This window comes from Eleutherodactylus coqui, chromosome 7, assembly GCF_035609145.1.
Source record: "Eleutherodactylus coqui strain aEleCoq1 chromosome 7, aEleCoq1.hap1, whole genome shotgun sequence".
Classification (NCBI taxonomy): Eukaryota; Metazoa; Chordata; class Amphibia; order Anura; family Eleutherodactylidae; genus Eleutherodactylus; species Eleutherodactylus coqui.
In genome coordinates, this window is record NC_089843.1 from 188,080,483 (window position 1) to 188,095,797 (window position 15,315).

General features: G+C 46.4%; 2 protein-coding genes across 9 annotated transcripts in view; both read left to right on the plus strand.

Annotated features, from left to right (window-relative positions):
• Positions 1 to 15,315, plus strand: part of CSGALNACT1 (chondroitin sulfate N-acetylgalactosaminyltransferase 1) — a 457,921-nt gene that overhangs the window by 92,107 nt on the left and 350,499 nt on the right. The window lies entirely within an intron of this gene.
• LOC136573027 (lamina-associated polypeptide 2, isoforms alpha/zeta-like) lies at positions 931 to 5,243 on the plus strand. Its single transcript, XM_066574131.1, has 2 exons — positions 931 to 996; positions 1,073 to 5,243. Exons 1-2 carry the CDS (start codon positions 961 to 963, stop codon positions 2,609 to 2,611), a joined length of 1,575 nt encoding a protein of 524 aa, XP_066430228.1. The 5' UTR covers positions 931 to 960; the 3' UTR covers positions 2,612 to 5,243.

The following is a 15,315-nucleotide window of genomic DNA, read 5'->3' on the forward strand; positions in this document are numbered from 1 at the left end:
GTGCCCGGTCCCTGTGCTGATAAGTGTACTCTACTGATAAGTGAGCTGAACTAATCAAAGCTTCATCTGTTTGTGCACAGGTCAAGTAGTAATTGGGAGAGTGAAGAGCGGAGGAGGGAGCTACACTGGCAATTGCATCGGAGAAGGGGGGGGGGGAAGGGTGGTTCAACCTCCACCAAGGAAACTGGGCAGACCAACAACAGCGGAAAGTCACCAAGCAGAAATGCAGCAGCAGGTTTTGGCGCTGCTACTGCAGCAGAACTCGCCATGGGTCTCTGCCGACTGTTTCAGTCAACATGTTGTAACGCTAATCTGCAAGTTGCCAGAGCATCTGGAACTGACAACCCAGAACTACATTTCCCCATGACATCATGACAGCATACGCTGGAGGTTGCTCACCTGCTGACCTGAAGGGACAGGAAGAGGCAGAATATAAAAAGCACCTCCCCTCCACCAACACCAGTGTTTTTCCTGTCCCTTCAGGACAGCAGCGGCAGAACTCCAGCAACGCTGTCCCATGCCGGAGGAGGACTTACCGGCGAAGCGGCGGCGTGGATCTTTCGGGCAGCCCCGGCAAACCCAGTGGGAAGGACCCCATCTGGGAGCTTTCCGGGGACTGCGTGGGCCGGGGCCCAAGTACGGGTTGCCGGCACCACTGCGGCCGTCATTTCGGGCGGCGGCCGCCATCTCCGGTGGGCCGGGGTCCAAGTACGGGCTGCCGGCACCACTGCGGCCGTCATTACGGCGGCGGCCGCCATCTCCGGGTCCAGGGCCGACAGGAGCGCTCCAGGGGGCGTGGCTTCGGATACAGCGCGGTGACGTCAGACGCTCCGCAAAGGGGGCGTGGCCTGGCGCGGCCGGCGCCAAATTCAAAAATCTGCTGCCCCTGCATCAGCTGGTGGTGTTTCTCCACGCTAAGGAACGATCCTAAGCACAGGAAGCGTTCCTGCAAGGCGCAAGATGTCGACCAGAGAGGACCCAGAGACCCTCCTAACTGTAAGTGGTCCAGTGGACCAACCTACACCTGCACTACATACACTTCCCGACTAACAGAGTTTCCCTTGTCTTACAGGACAGGGATACTCAAAAACCGAGGGAGGCTAGACGCAGGAGTAAAAAATGTCCAGTATGTCTAACCAAACTCGTCGACTCCTGCACCAAAACGTTATGCGCTACCTGCTCCGCGAAAATTATGCAGGAGGAAAAAACTTCCCTTATGGCCGAAATTCGGTCAGTCGTCCGAGAAGAAGTGCAGTCCTCCCTCTCAGACCTCCAACCTGGGCCTTCCGGGGTTACACGCAGGTCGGTTCCGGCGGTGTCTGAGTCTGACTCCGACATAGCGGAAAATGTGGCTTTTGACGGGGAAGTGACGCAGGAGGACAAGAAATATCTTTTCTCTACCGCGGACATGGATCAACTGCTAAAAGCAGTACGCAGGACCATGCAGGTGGAGGAAGATGTGCAGCAACCCCGCACAGTCCAGGAGGATATGTTCGCGGGGTTACTCCCGCAACAAAAATCTTCATTCCCCGTAAACGCCACACTCAAGCAGCTGATTCTAAATGAGTGGGAGAGCGTGGATCAGGCTCCGCTAATCCCCAGGGAATTTAAAGAACGCCTGTTATTTCCGGGAGATGAAGTGTCCTTTTTGGACGAGATACCTAAAGTCGATACTGCAATTGCCATGGTATCCAGAAAGTCCGGATTGCCCTTTGAGGATACGTCCCACTTAAAGGACCCGTTGGATCATAAGATGGACACATCCATGCGTAAAGCCTGGTCTACTTCCGGTCTCATCATGAAAGCTAACATCGCGGCCACTTCCGTGGCTCGTTCCATGGCAATCTGGTTGGACCAATTCGCAGCCCTAGTCGACCAAAAATCCCCTAGGGAGGAGTTCGCAAGCGGCATCCCTCTGCTGCGAATGGCAACAGGGTTCCTGGCAGATGCTTCGATGGAAACAGTCCGCCTCGGAGCCCGCATGGCAGCCCTATCGAACACCGCCAGAAGGGCAGTGTGGGTGAAAGAGTGGTCAGGGGACGCAGCGTCCAAAAATAGGCTATGTACCCTACCGTTCCGGGGCGGGCGTATATTCGGACCAGACCTGGATCGTCTGCTGGAGAAAGCAGCTGACAAGAGTCACGGACTGCCTGCCACCAGACCACCCAAGAGACCCTTCACCCCTCATCCCTCGTCTACGTACGCCGGGAAGGGAAAGACCGGAAGATGGTCTTATCCAAAGGGCGGAAGGGGTAAGACTTTAACTTTTGTCCCTCAGCCCATACTTTCGGGCCCGGTAGGGGATAGACTGACTCGCTGTGCCAATAGCTGGCGTAGTATTACAACTAATGAGTGGGTACTGCACCTAGTGGCGGAGGGGTACAGGATCGAGCTACTATCCCGTCCCCCGGACAGGTTTATGATAACCCCAACCCAGTCTCCAGGCCTAGAACAGGCTCTGTTGGAGGGCGTACGGAACCTGCAGGGTCTCGGCGCAATTATCCCAGTCCCTAAGAAGGAACAGGGAAAAGGTTTCTATTCCCCCCCTCTTTCTGGTTCCCAAACCAGACGGCTCCCACCGCACCATTATCAATTTAAAACAACTGAATAAATTCATTGAATATAGGAGATTCAAAATGGAAACCATTAGAACTGCAACTCCTTTAATTGCCAGGGATAACGTAATGGCTACAATAGACCTTAAGGATGCCTATTTTCATATCCCTATTTACGCCAACTCACAAAAATTTCTGAGGTTTGCGCTGAGGGTGGAGGGGGAAATCCGCCACTTCCAGTTCGTCTGCCTACCATTTGGAATCTCCTCGGCTCCGCGAATTTTTTCCAAGGTCGTGATGGAAATGGTGGCCTTCTTACGAAATCAGGGTGTCATGATCATCCCCTACTTAGACGACTTCCTGTTGGTGGCAGATTCCCCGTCTGCTCTGAGATCACACTTGGAGTCCACATTGCAATTATTTAAGGAGCTTGGCTGGATTGTTAACGAGTCAAAATCCAACATGGAGCCAGAAACCAGGAAGAAATTCCTGGGTGTCATCCTGGATTCCAGTCTACAAAATTCGTCCCTTCCTCCCCTAAGAAAACATCTTATCATAGAGGAATGTTCCAACCTATATAAAAAACATAGGGTAACGATAAGAGACGCAATGCGGATCCTGGTACTAATGACTTCGTGCATCGGCGTGGTCCCCTGGGCCCAATTCCACAGTCGCGGACTCCAGTCACTAATTCTCCAGAATTGGGACAAGTTGCAGGCTTCGCTTGATCAGACAATCCCTATTTCTGCGGAAGCCAGAGCTTCACTCCGTTGGTGGGTGTCGTCGGACAACCTGTCTCAGGCATCCGATTGGAATTTGGACCCGGCCGTAATAATCACGACCGATGCCAGCGCCAAAGGGTGGGGGGCCCACTTTGAAGGCGGTTATGTACAGGGGGCCTGGGACGTTCACGAGAAAGCTAGCTCATCGAACTTTAGGGAGCTTAAAGCTGTATGGAAATCCCTGCGTAGCCTGCAAACACGATTAGTGGCGAAACATGTGAGGATCTTCTCAGACAATATGACAACAGTATCACTCATTCGCCACCAGGGTACCACCAGGAATCCTCCACTACAACGACTGGCGGGGCGGATCCTTCAATGGGCGGAAGGCACAACAAAGTCCCTATCGGCCTTTCATATAAGAGGAGCCGAGAACTCAGCCGCAGACTTTTTAAGCAGAAGGAAAGTGGACCCAGGAGAGTGGGAACTCCATCCAGAGGTGTTCAGCCTTCTTGTGGAGAAGTGGGGGGTACCAGAAGTAGACCTCTTTGCGTCAAGCGCAAACACCAAATGCCGGCTTTTCTTTTCCAGAGGCGCAGAGAAACAGGCCCTGGGCACGGACGCTCTCTCTCACCCCTGGGATTGGGACCTAGCGTATGCCTTTCCCCCTCTACCACTAATCCCACTTCTGCTAAGGAAATTACTGCAGTCAACCCTAACAGTAATTTTTGTAGCACCATATTGGCCCAAAAGACCGTGGTTCCCCCTCCTGAGATCCCTGTCAGTGGGAGAGCCCTTCCACCTTCCAACAAGACCGGACCTACTGTCGCAGGGCCCTCTTCTTTACCCGGAAGTTCACAAGTTCAGGCTTACGGCCTGGAGCTTGAGCGGGTAAAGTTCCTAGGAAAGGGTCTTTCCCCTAAGGTTATTTCCACCATTAGCGAGAGCCTTAAACCCTCGACACACAAAATCTACTCCAAAGTCTGGAAAAAATTTTCGGAGTGGTTAGGCCAGGACATCCAGCAGCTGGATCAGCCAGACGTCCGGAAAATCTTAGATTTTCTCCAGGCGGGCCTGGATAAAGGTTTGAGTCCGAATACGCTCAAAGTCCAAATTGCGGCCTTGGGGGCATTCTTTGATCTCGCGCTAGCGGAGCACAGGTGGATTAGGAGATTTCTTAGAGGGGCGAGCAGATTACATCCATTCACACGGGCCACGGCACCACCCTGGGATCTAACCATAGTCCTTCAGGCCTTATGCGACCCCCCCATTTGAACCGATTACGGATCTATCCATCGCCTGGCTGACATACAAGGTAGCCCTGCTTGTGGCAGTTACGTCAGCCAGACGCGTGGGGGAAATCCAGGCCCTCTCACGAAGGGCCCCATATATGACTATCCTCCCGGACAAACTTTTCGTTCAATTTCAGGGGCAGGCCAAAGGAAAGGCCGCTTCTAAAGATGCGATCGCCAGGTGGCTCAGGAGAGCCATCCAGGAGGCTTACAAGGCCAAGGGCATCCCCCCTCCAGAAGGATTGAAGGCCCACTCAACGAGAGCGGTGGCATCCTCTTGGGCGGAGAGAGCGCACGCATCGATTGAGCAAATCTGTAACGCAGCCACATGGACTTCAGGCCATACTTTCATCAAACATTATAGGCTGGACTTTAAATATAGTCAGGACGCATCCTTCGGTAGGAAGGTGCTCCAAGCCGTAATCCCTCCCTAAAAAGCCCATGCCACTTATTTGGTATTCCTCCAGCGTATGCTGTCATGATGTCATGGGGAAAACGGGAATTTTTTCTTACCGATAATTCCCTTTCTGGAAGACATCATGACAGCATACGGGCTTTTTTCCCCCCCTTACCAACATGGTTACCCTAGTTTGTCCAACACATGAGGTAATGTGTATGCTTTAACTTTGTTTTCTGAGGTGTGTGATGTCAATAAAAACACACCTTCTGGTTAAGTAACTGGTCACTGTGGTCATTTGGAACGCACTGGTGTTGGTGGAGGGGAGGTGCTTTTTATATTCTGCCTCTTCCTGTCCCTTCAGGTCAGCAGGTGAGCAACCTCCAGCGTATGCTGTCATGATGTCTTCCAGAAAGGGAATTATCGGTAAGAAAAAATTCCCGTTTTTGCACCTGCTCGAAATATAATTTCCTCCAAAGTTCCCCCTCCAGCCCTATGAAATTTACTGGGTCATAGACCAAGTCCGGTGTCGACAGACACAGCAGCAATTTGCCACTGCTCAGCCGTCCCAACAGCCCCACCACGGTAGTCATGGCTATTTACCTTTTGGACTGGCCTGCCAAGAACACCCAACTGCTGAGTACAATCCTCTGCCGCAGCAGTTCCCCTAACCAATCACACCACTAACAGGCCTGGAGCGCAGCACTGACCTGCCATCGACTTCACAAGGACAAACTGTCATGCATTATGCATCACCCAGCAGTGAATCTGGGCCCTGGTATCTGGATTTGTGGAGTCTCTTATTTTTTTATTACTAAAATTTTATATTACACAGTTGTTTCTAATACACATTTTTATGAACATGAATTGCGTGTTTGGTTTAATTTCTGTGGCTATCTTTAGCACTACCTGTATGTTACAAGTAGGGCTGGGATGAGGTATTGCATGCCAAACGTAATTGCTACATTTGCATCCTGGTACAAGTTACACTAAACACAGTCTGAATCCACCAACACTAGAAAGAAGACAACGTACACTGTTTTCACAAAACTTTTAATATGGTGAATTTTTTTTTTTTTTTTTTTAATACTAACCAAATGGTTAAAATGAGGCATTGGCTTAAAATACAGACAGACTTTGCAAAGACACAACATGATGATCTTTAGGTCCTGAAAGAGGAATCTGGTAGCAGCTATGGCTCTGGCAGGACCAGCTGGTTAGAAAGAAGTCGTGTCCCATTCTGAAAGCCCTGGAGATGCAAGCAGTGCTTTCATAGGCCCCCGATATCAACCAGTACAAACCGGTGGTCACTGTTGGCTGCTGCCAACAGAACTATGGGATATAACTGTTTATAGCTGTAAAATCAGGACCCTGAGTGCAGCGACTTCTTCACACGGATGTGCTTGCCATCCAGGGTCACGATGCAGCTAGGAAACTGTGCCGCTGCTTGAAATCCAGCAGCGATGTCCAGTCAGTGTTGCTGAGAGGATGGCTTCAGCCGCTCCCAAATGATATTGCAAGTCTTCCTGATGATCCCACTGGTGGTATGCTCCAACAAGGACTCAATGCAGCGATGCAAATGAGTTCCCGATGGTGAGGAATCTGCAACGACAACACAGATTCAAATATTTAAGACCTTCCAAGAGAACAAAGGGAAAAACATTTTAGGGAAAAGATCTAAAAAACAAAAAGCACATGGTAACCAGCTTGATCTTGCCTCAGGTTGCCAGTAGACTCTCCTCAGGGGAGATCCACTGCCTCATGTTGGTACCTCAATTCGGGACGCACATCCTCCAGCAACTTGTCAAGATTTGATGGACATGCGACAGAAGGCTATAAACTTAGGATGAGTGCGCAAGTCCGTGTAAAGATTAGCAAAGTGACCCTTAGCAGGTCGCTGCTACACCAGAGGGTAAACCCAGAACCTCCCCTTCTGGACTCTTCCTCCAGTGTCAGTTGCGACTTGGAAAAAAAAGTTGCAAAAACCAGCCACGCCAACAGAGCTGTAGCCTGTTCAGAAGGCATGTTTTCAAATGCTTTAGCTCTCACCACAACACAAGCACTAGGAGATGCCGTTTGTCTTCACATAAAGGGTTGGGCAACTTTTGGGTTGTGCTCACAAGGCTTTTTTTCTTTTTTTTTTCTTCTGTACATCTGCAAGGAAAAACTCTTGAATCCACAATCGTCCGCAAGCATTTTAAATTCACTTCCACAATGAATCGCAGGTCTCTGTGGCGTAAATCCGCTTGCGGAATCCAACCAGTTTGTGTGCCACACTTGGTAAAAGAAGAAGAAAAAATGGCTATTTGTACATTTTAATGGCTAACAAAAACTGTTAAAGCAAGTGTTCGAGGCTAGTCAGGTGTGAAATATTGTTTTTTTAGATCAGTGTTCCCCAACTCCAGTCCTTGGGAGCCGCCAACAGGTTATGTTTTCAGTATTGCACAGGTGATGTAATTATTGTCGGTGCCACAGATGTTCTTACCATAGGATATCCTAAAAACATGACTTGTTGATAGTCCCTGAGGACTGGAGTTGGGGACCCCTGCTTTAGATTTTGTTATATAAGCACATATAGACCTATTGTGTGATAAATTTGCATTGAAGGAAAGATGAGAAAAGGATAGAGATGAGTGAGCGTACTCGGCCACGCCCCTTTTTAGTCTGAGTACCGCGATTTTCGAGTACTTCCGTACTCGGGTGAAAAGATTCGGGGGGCGCCGTGGGTGAGTGGGGGGTTGCAGCGGGGAGTGGGGGGGGGAGAGGGCTCCCCTCTGTTCCCCACTGCTGCCGCCCCGGCGCCCCCCGAATCTTTTCACCCGAGTACTGAAGTACTCGCAAATCGCGGTGCTCGATCGAGTAATTACTCGAAACGAGTATGTTCGCTCATCTCTAGTAAAAGCCCATTTAGACGCAACAAGAATCGCTCAAAGCAGTCTTGAGCGATTCTCGTTCTGTCTAAATGCACTGACATCATGCAGTTTTCGTGCACGAGTTGCTGATGGCTGAATTCTAGCTTGCTAGAATTAAGCGATCAGCTGTTATCAGTCTGTGTTGATAAGATTCTCTGTGCCTGTGTCCTACTGTGTATTCACATCAGGGACACTAGCAGTCAGCATGGAGAAGAATACATCTGTTTGCTTATGCAAAACAGCTGTATTGTTCTATTGGCAGCTGCTGCTGTGTCCCGCTCCACTTGCATAGGTCTAGAATAGCTAATTGGCTACTATAAAGTATGCAAAGATGATTGCTCAAAGCTGTCACTCAAACTATCGTTTGAGTGTGTTTTGGGCGATTTTTATCTTTAAGTATAAATGGGGTCCGAAGCCAATATTACTAGATCCTCCCCTCTTGGGTTACAAACAACCTTCAGATCTGAGAAACTTTATAATGGGGAGCTCATTCCATAGACACAAGGAACTTATCCCTGTAATAGGAGCTGCAAACCTATCCAGATATACTGACTGTGGACAGGATACAAATCCCCAATACACAGCAGGACTAGAAGACTTCTGGGACATTCGCATGTTCTACATCCAATGTTGTGTACCTGATCCTGCGCACTAAGGGCTCATGTCCACGGGGAAAATCAGGCCCGCTACGGATTCTACATGTAGAATCTGCAGCGGGTCCCTCCTGCCCCGCGGACATGAGCGCTGAAAATAGGAATTTAAAAGAATTTACTCATCCGGAGCGGGCGGGGAAAGTCTTCTCTTCCTCACAGCCGGATCTTCTTTTTTGGCCGGCGGATGAACTCGTCACGCCGGCGGCACATCCGCCGAGCCGAAACAAGAAAGATCCGGCCGTGAGGAAGAGAAGACCTTCCCCGCCCGCTCCGGATGAGTAAATTCTTTTAAATTCCTATTTTAGGTCTCCGGACGGCTTCCATAGGCTTCAATAGAAGCCTGCGGGAGCCGTCCCCGCGGGAGACCCGCACGAAAATGGAGCATGGTCCAGATTTTTTCATGCTCCATTTTTTTTAAAATCCCTTTTATTGACCATCCGCGGGTATTTATCTACCCCGCGGGTGGTCAATGCATCCCTATGGGGTGCGGATCCGCGGGCAGGAGAAGAGTTAAAATCTGCTGCGGATTTTAATTCTTCTTTTGCCCGTGGACATGAGCCCTAAATGTCCTATTGGGAGGCTTTATGTTGGAAAAACGGGGCAAAAACTTAACCCACGGAGGAAGTCTCCCGGCCACACAACTGGAGACTCCTTTTTCTGCAGCTAAATATTTTTGTAGCCAAGAATAATACAACATGAAACAGATGGGGGTTTTTATATTGAAAGGTAACTTCAAATTTCAAAGACTGAGTGTGGGAATGCAAATTTTATAAGAATATTTGATTCTCTCAACTCAGGCCTTGATATTGCAGAAGAGATATGGTGGGCTAAAAGACCTGAGAGCTCTAGTCCAGGGATAGAGGGGGCACAAAGCATGTGAGCTAACATCGATTTAGAGCCTGTAAGTCCCGTTGCCCCTTCCCTTCTCGACGACTCACCTCTGCTTTCCTCCCCGCTGGCTGTTTATGATGGGTAGGGGTGAGGGCGGAGCTAACCTCCCCCCCCCCTCCTCCTCCCTTGTCTGCAACCAGCAATGGGAGGAGGTGGGGTGGTGCTTGGCTCCGCCCTATCCCACCCATCCTATTGTAATCAGCGCAAGGGAAGGGAGTTCAGCAGCCATGCTGCTAAACTCCCTCCCGCCTGCCTTCTCCAGCCGCTGCCATTAGCTCCCATAGGAGCCCATGTAGCAGCCAATGTATTCCAGCCTGAAAGTTCCAGGACTATCTTTTGGGCCTGACTTAAAACCCCCCGGCACTATATTGGCCCGGCTTGGCGCTTTTACATCGCAGGAATACGGCCATGTGATCTGATGCATTGGAATCCAGTGCATCAGATCATAGCGTATATTGGCCGACTAATGAAGTGACCCGAGTCTCGAAAGCTTACAGTAAATTCACTTCACGTTATCTTTTTAGGGCTCTTTCACACAATAGTATGCGTTTTTTTACGTTCACCCATATGCACCGTAAAAATCGCATGAATGAAGTGTTGCGATCAAATCCTGAACTTGAAACCCGTATTTTCTGCCATTCACACAGCCCCCTAAAACCGTCACATATGTACTATTTTTCCCGTCGCAATTCTATTTTTTTTAACACTGCTAAATAGCAGCATAATTACGGTCGTGTGAATAACGCACTTTATAGGTGCTTTTAGACAGCGATTATCATTCAAACGTGTGAAAGTGAACGATAATTGCTTGGCCTACATGCAGGCCCACTACCGAATGATAATCATTCTCTTTTTGTTCATTTATTATATGCCAACATAGAAATCATTGTTGACTCCTTCACTAAACATTCGGTGTATAATGTAAAAGTAATTGTTCAGTTCTTCTCATTCACTTATACAGCAAATGTGAACAATTTCTTGTTCGAACAAGCCAATAATGTATCTGTCTGTTTATAAGAGTGAATGAGCTAATTATGACATCACTCGGTCATTCAAACGATAATTCTAAAAGGACCCTAAAACTTTTTTTTTTTTGTGGACATTGAAATAGATGGTCATTTGGATCCACAATAAGTTCCTATGATAACCTGGCAGAATGTGTCCTCCATGATAAAGTTTTTGCCTGCAGCGTTGCATCAGGTATTTTTAGTTTCAAAAGTGATAACGTGGCAAGAAATAAGCTATTGAAAGAATCTTCCTCATTTTTCATTCACATTAACGATCTCCTATATAGCACACCTGATAATAGTTACCTAGCATTGGTTTTTTAAGCACTTTAGGGGGGGGGGGGAAACACTCTTCATTCCTCCTTGAAGAGTCACTGAAGGGTAATGAAGACCCTGCTTTTCACAGTAATAGTTTCCCAGCATCAGGTGTGAATTGCTTAGCAAAAAACTGGCCCGCTATAATGAGATTCCTAGATAAGTAAAGGCTTCTTCTTTTGAACATTAGTGCATTTCATGGGATGTTTTATGGAAGCAGTAAATATAATTCTTTTTTTGCTGTTATCTGGGTGAGAGGGTTTTCATTGAATTTATTTTAAGTTTTATTAGTTAACCTGCAGGCATAAGAGAAAAAGATAAGAAGCAGCACGGAGTACATTCAGCTTAATGCACACAATTTATCTTTTCTTCTCGGTGACCACGAGATCTTGTTTGCAGTTTATATATTATATAATAGAAATGTGATATACAGTGAATTTAATATATTGTGTATGTATAATAGAAAGTGTAACCTGGTGGCATTTGCTTGAGTATTCAATAAGCTTTCTGATTTTCACATTGACAGTATAAGTATGTCTGGAACTAAAAAAAAGTATCCTGACGCATACCGAATAAAATCCACGCACTACTATGTAATAGACGTATACTAATGTGTTTCCACTTTGTAGGTCTGACAGGCTATAAAATAGTCAGCCTGAAACAACTCTAATGCCATAACCCATTGTTCCCGGTGAGCTAGAGGAAACTCGCTCTGTCTGTGAAACCACTCTTCTGCTGCGATCCCAGCTGCTGCAGCAGGTTGTTGCCCATATCCGAGTAATTCCCATGCTGGAAAGGAGTTCCTGCCAATGTTATCCATGAAGGAATTAATGCCATGACCGAATCGGCAAGAATGCCTGTGTTAGACCAAAGCATCCAATAATTTACTTGCGCTCTGGTTCGCACTGTGTAACATAGTATGCTAGGCTGAACTAGATGGCCATTTGTCTTTCAGTCTATTTCCACCCCGCAAAAAAAACATGGCTGGTGCAACCCTGCGGGGCATGCTGTGGTAGGGGGAAGCCTCCCTTAGACCTATAGCTACATGTAAGAGTCATTGGTCATCTAAGGTGTGATCTGACCCCTGGAGGGCAGTAAGACCCTGTAATCTTCTGCGGCTACTGTTCAAGTGAATGCAGCTCGACTTGCACGCCTGCGTTGGGGTCAGTTCAGGGTTTCCATCTAGATCCCTGTTCTGTTTTTAGAGGAGAGAAATTGGAAAAAAAACTAATTGTGGTTTTGTTTTTTGTTTTTCCCCCCGCTGAATTCAATAGGGTATTTGTGTAATAATTAAAAAAAAAAATTTTTTTTTTCTAACCTCAGTTTCTCTCCTCAAAAAATGGGGCAGCGATAATAAAAACCCTTGAACTGACCCTAATGCAGGTGTGAACGCAGGCTTATCTAGCTGAGGTGTTTCTAAGGGTGCATTCATATGAACGTATATCTGCTCGGTTTTCATGCTGAGCCGATATACGTCATCCTCATCTGCAGGGGGGGGGGGGGGGAGGATGGAAGAGCCAGGAGCAGGAACTGAGCTCCCGCCCCCTCTCTGCCTCCTCTCCACCCCTCTGTACTATTTGCAATGGGGAGAGGCAGGATGGGGCGGGGGTAATTCTCAGAACTTAGCCCCGCCCCCTCCCATGAAAACCGAGCCGATATACGTTCGTGTGAATCCAGCCTAAATTAAACTCTGGGAATTGGTGATTAGCTGAGTTTCCTCATCTGCTAAATGAGTTGCATCTGTGATAGTAAAATCTGAGTGAGGGGATTCTAATCCGTCATGGAACGGCAAGTCCCAGGGACTCTGGAAAATTAGAATTTGAACTCAATGAATGGCTGAGTGCTGCCTGTGATTGGCTGAGCCCTCAGCCAATTAGACACAGCGTTTTCAGCCGGCAAGATCCACTGGACCCGAGCAGCGACGTGTGTGTGTGTGTATATAGTGTAATGTATATTTATAATATTTATTTATTTTTTACACACGCTAGGGAGGATTTTTAGGGAAGGGCTTATATTTCTTATATTTCATGCTCTTCCCCAAAAATGACAGCTGGGGTTGCCTGCATCCCATTGCTTTCAATAGGGCCTGTGGCTGTAGCATTATATCTTCTAAACTATACTAAATATTTTTAAAAACATTGCACTCCCAAGTTCAGAAACAAATCATAGAATTTAAATTGCTAATAAAAAAGTGAAGTTTTTTTTAACCCGTAAATAACTAAAAATTGCGTCACTTAAGTGGTTAATTGCATTTCTGACATTTAAAAAACCTGCCCTGTGAGGCATGGCATGGTAATAATAAACCTGCCACTGAAGGGGTTAATAAAATCCTTTTGAACATAGTGTGACTGGCATGCCTGAGGAAGAGGACCCCTAAAACGTCACGGTTGTTATGCATGTGGTCATGGTGCTCTCTGCTCTTGAAGACTCGGCCAGCATGTGAGCTGATTCTATGGACCGTATTCACACTGGGTGATTATACCAGTTCTATTATAGGGGGAAAAAAATTGTGATTTGAATACATTTTGGCTATTGCACTTTTTCTCTAATCTGGACTATATAGTGGATTTGGGATCCACTTTGCAATATTGCTGGGCCGTGGCAATCCATTTTGGATGCAAGTATTGTTTGGATGTTTCATTCCATACCATGTCATCCTTCAGTTGTTCCCAGGTTTTGTAACCTGTTATCTTGATGGTATACATCAGAGGTGATAAATTGTTTCTATAAAGGAAAAGACGGCAAAGTGGCAAATACATCTTTCTTACAAAGCGTAATGAATTTTCTACCATTAGTCATATATCGCCTGCTTTTCTATAGCAATAGTAATTTACTGTAGAAATGTATTTCTCCAGTTGAGAAACCTTCATATTTCATTGATTCTAGCACGTCCAGGTTGAGAACTATATATAAGGAATGTGATAAAATATCAGCCTTTAATTTGTACCAATCTACAAAATTGCACCATATAGGTTGGCTGTCAATGTAAGGAATACGGTTCCATATTTCACATCTCAACTGTGCAGTACAAGTCAAGCTATCACAGATTTGTATGTGCATTTAAAAAATTAGTTTTTAAAGTCCAACAATCTGTTTACAAGTAATGAAGTTACCATTATTAATAGGTTTATAATTTAAAGCCAGATGTGACTGTACTTGTCCCAATGTCAGATTCACCGGGATCCAGGAAGCCAAGATATGGTGAGATGTATCGTGGTGGCATCCTCACATTGTAGAGATACCTTTGCTGACTCTGTGCCTGTCTGTGGGATAGAGGCTGTATTGCCTCTGCATGTACAGCAGTAAAGAGTAAATTTTTGTCTGAAATGACAATTTTGTAAGCCTGAATCCTGCATTTTTTTTTTTCCAAGATGGATGACACCCAGACTTGGTCCTGTACTCCCCAAACCGCTTCACTGCCACCCCGGACTGTTTTACTGTCGCCTAAGTCTTGCTCAGTGACTAGATATGGACCCTTCTATCTCTCTCTAGCAGACCAAATTTCCACACTTATCGGGGTCTATGTGTTGCATCTAGAGCTTCAAGGATGGACTAATAAAGAAAGCAAGCTTTATTCCAAAAAGGTAGCAGAGCTTATAAAAGAGTATATATAAAAAGGTAATCTGAAAAGGAAAATACAATATACAAAGCTATTAATGAAAATAAAAAGGCTAAAAATAGAAATGCATGTACTAGTTCCTATGGAGTAGATCTGTGTGAAGCTGCTTTGGGGGGAAACACTGGAGGATGGACTTTTTTTTTTTTTATATACTTGCTCAGTACTCTAAGACTCTGGAAGCACAATCCCAAGGTTGTCAGATTTTAAAGTCTACAATTAGCCACACCTCTGACCCTTGACATCAGTGAAAGGCCAACTTAGTGTACTGTATTTGCAAAATCTGAAGATGAAAATGCAATATGTCGTCCAGAAGTCCTAAGGAGGCACTCCCGGGAGGAAAAATATGGCTGCCATATTTTAGATCAGGATTTTACCTATCCATTGAAACCAAACTCCATATACAAAAAATGTGTTAGTTCTAGGGATATGTGCTTCAGCCCATTCCAGTGGGTGTACGGCAATAAAAGTAAATTGTTGTAGTCCTGATTCCAAAGACCTAATTATACTTGTTAGGTTTTACGGCGAACCATATTTCCAGTCATTTCTCTTTTTTTGTACTAATCCAGTTTAATCTGAGACTCCAGTCTGGTTGTGTATCTGTGTGAATGTGGGGTGGGGAATAGGACGATGAGAAGGGCTTCACTCATTCGCTCAATAGCATTTACTGTGACCGCTGGTAACTTTGTTGGTCAGACTAAGACCACCATAATGTTAATGGCATATCCTGGACAATAACAGAAGAGGAGTATGCAGGAGTTGGCAGGTGCCAAGTATACTGAGTTTGGCCTGGACAGGATGCAAACAGTGTTCACTATCAGACAAGATATCAGTGTGGGTAAATCTACAGATATCATACGTCCTAACATTATGTACAGTCTTATTTGACATGTCTGGAGCACTGAGACCCTTACTGATTGCTAGAATGAAGGATATATTGTTAAACTATTCTAAC

Bases quoted from the DNA above. Each gene is read 5' to 3' on its own strand.
- LOC136573027 (XM_066574131.1), top strand. From the start codon at position 961: ATGTCGACCAGAGAGGACCCAGAGACCCTCCTAACT. The intron at 997-1,072 runs GTAAGTGGTCCA...CTTGTCTTACAG, and splicing joins ACCCAGAGACCCTCCTAACT to GACAGGGATACTCAAAAACC.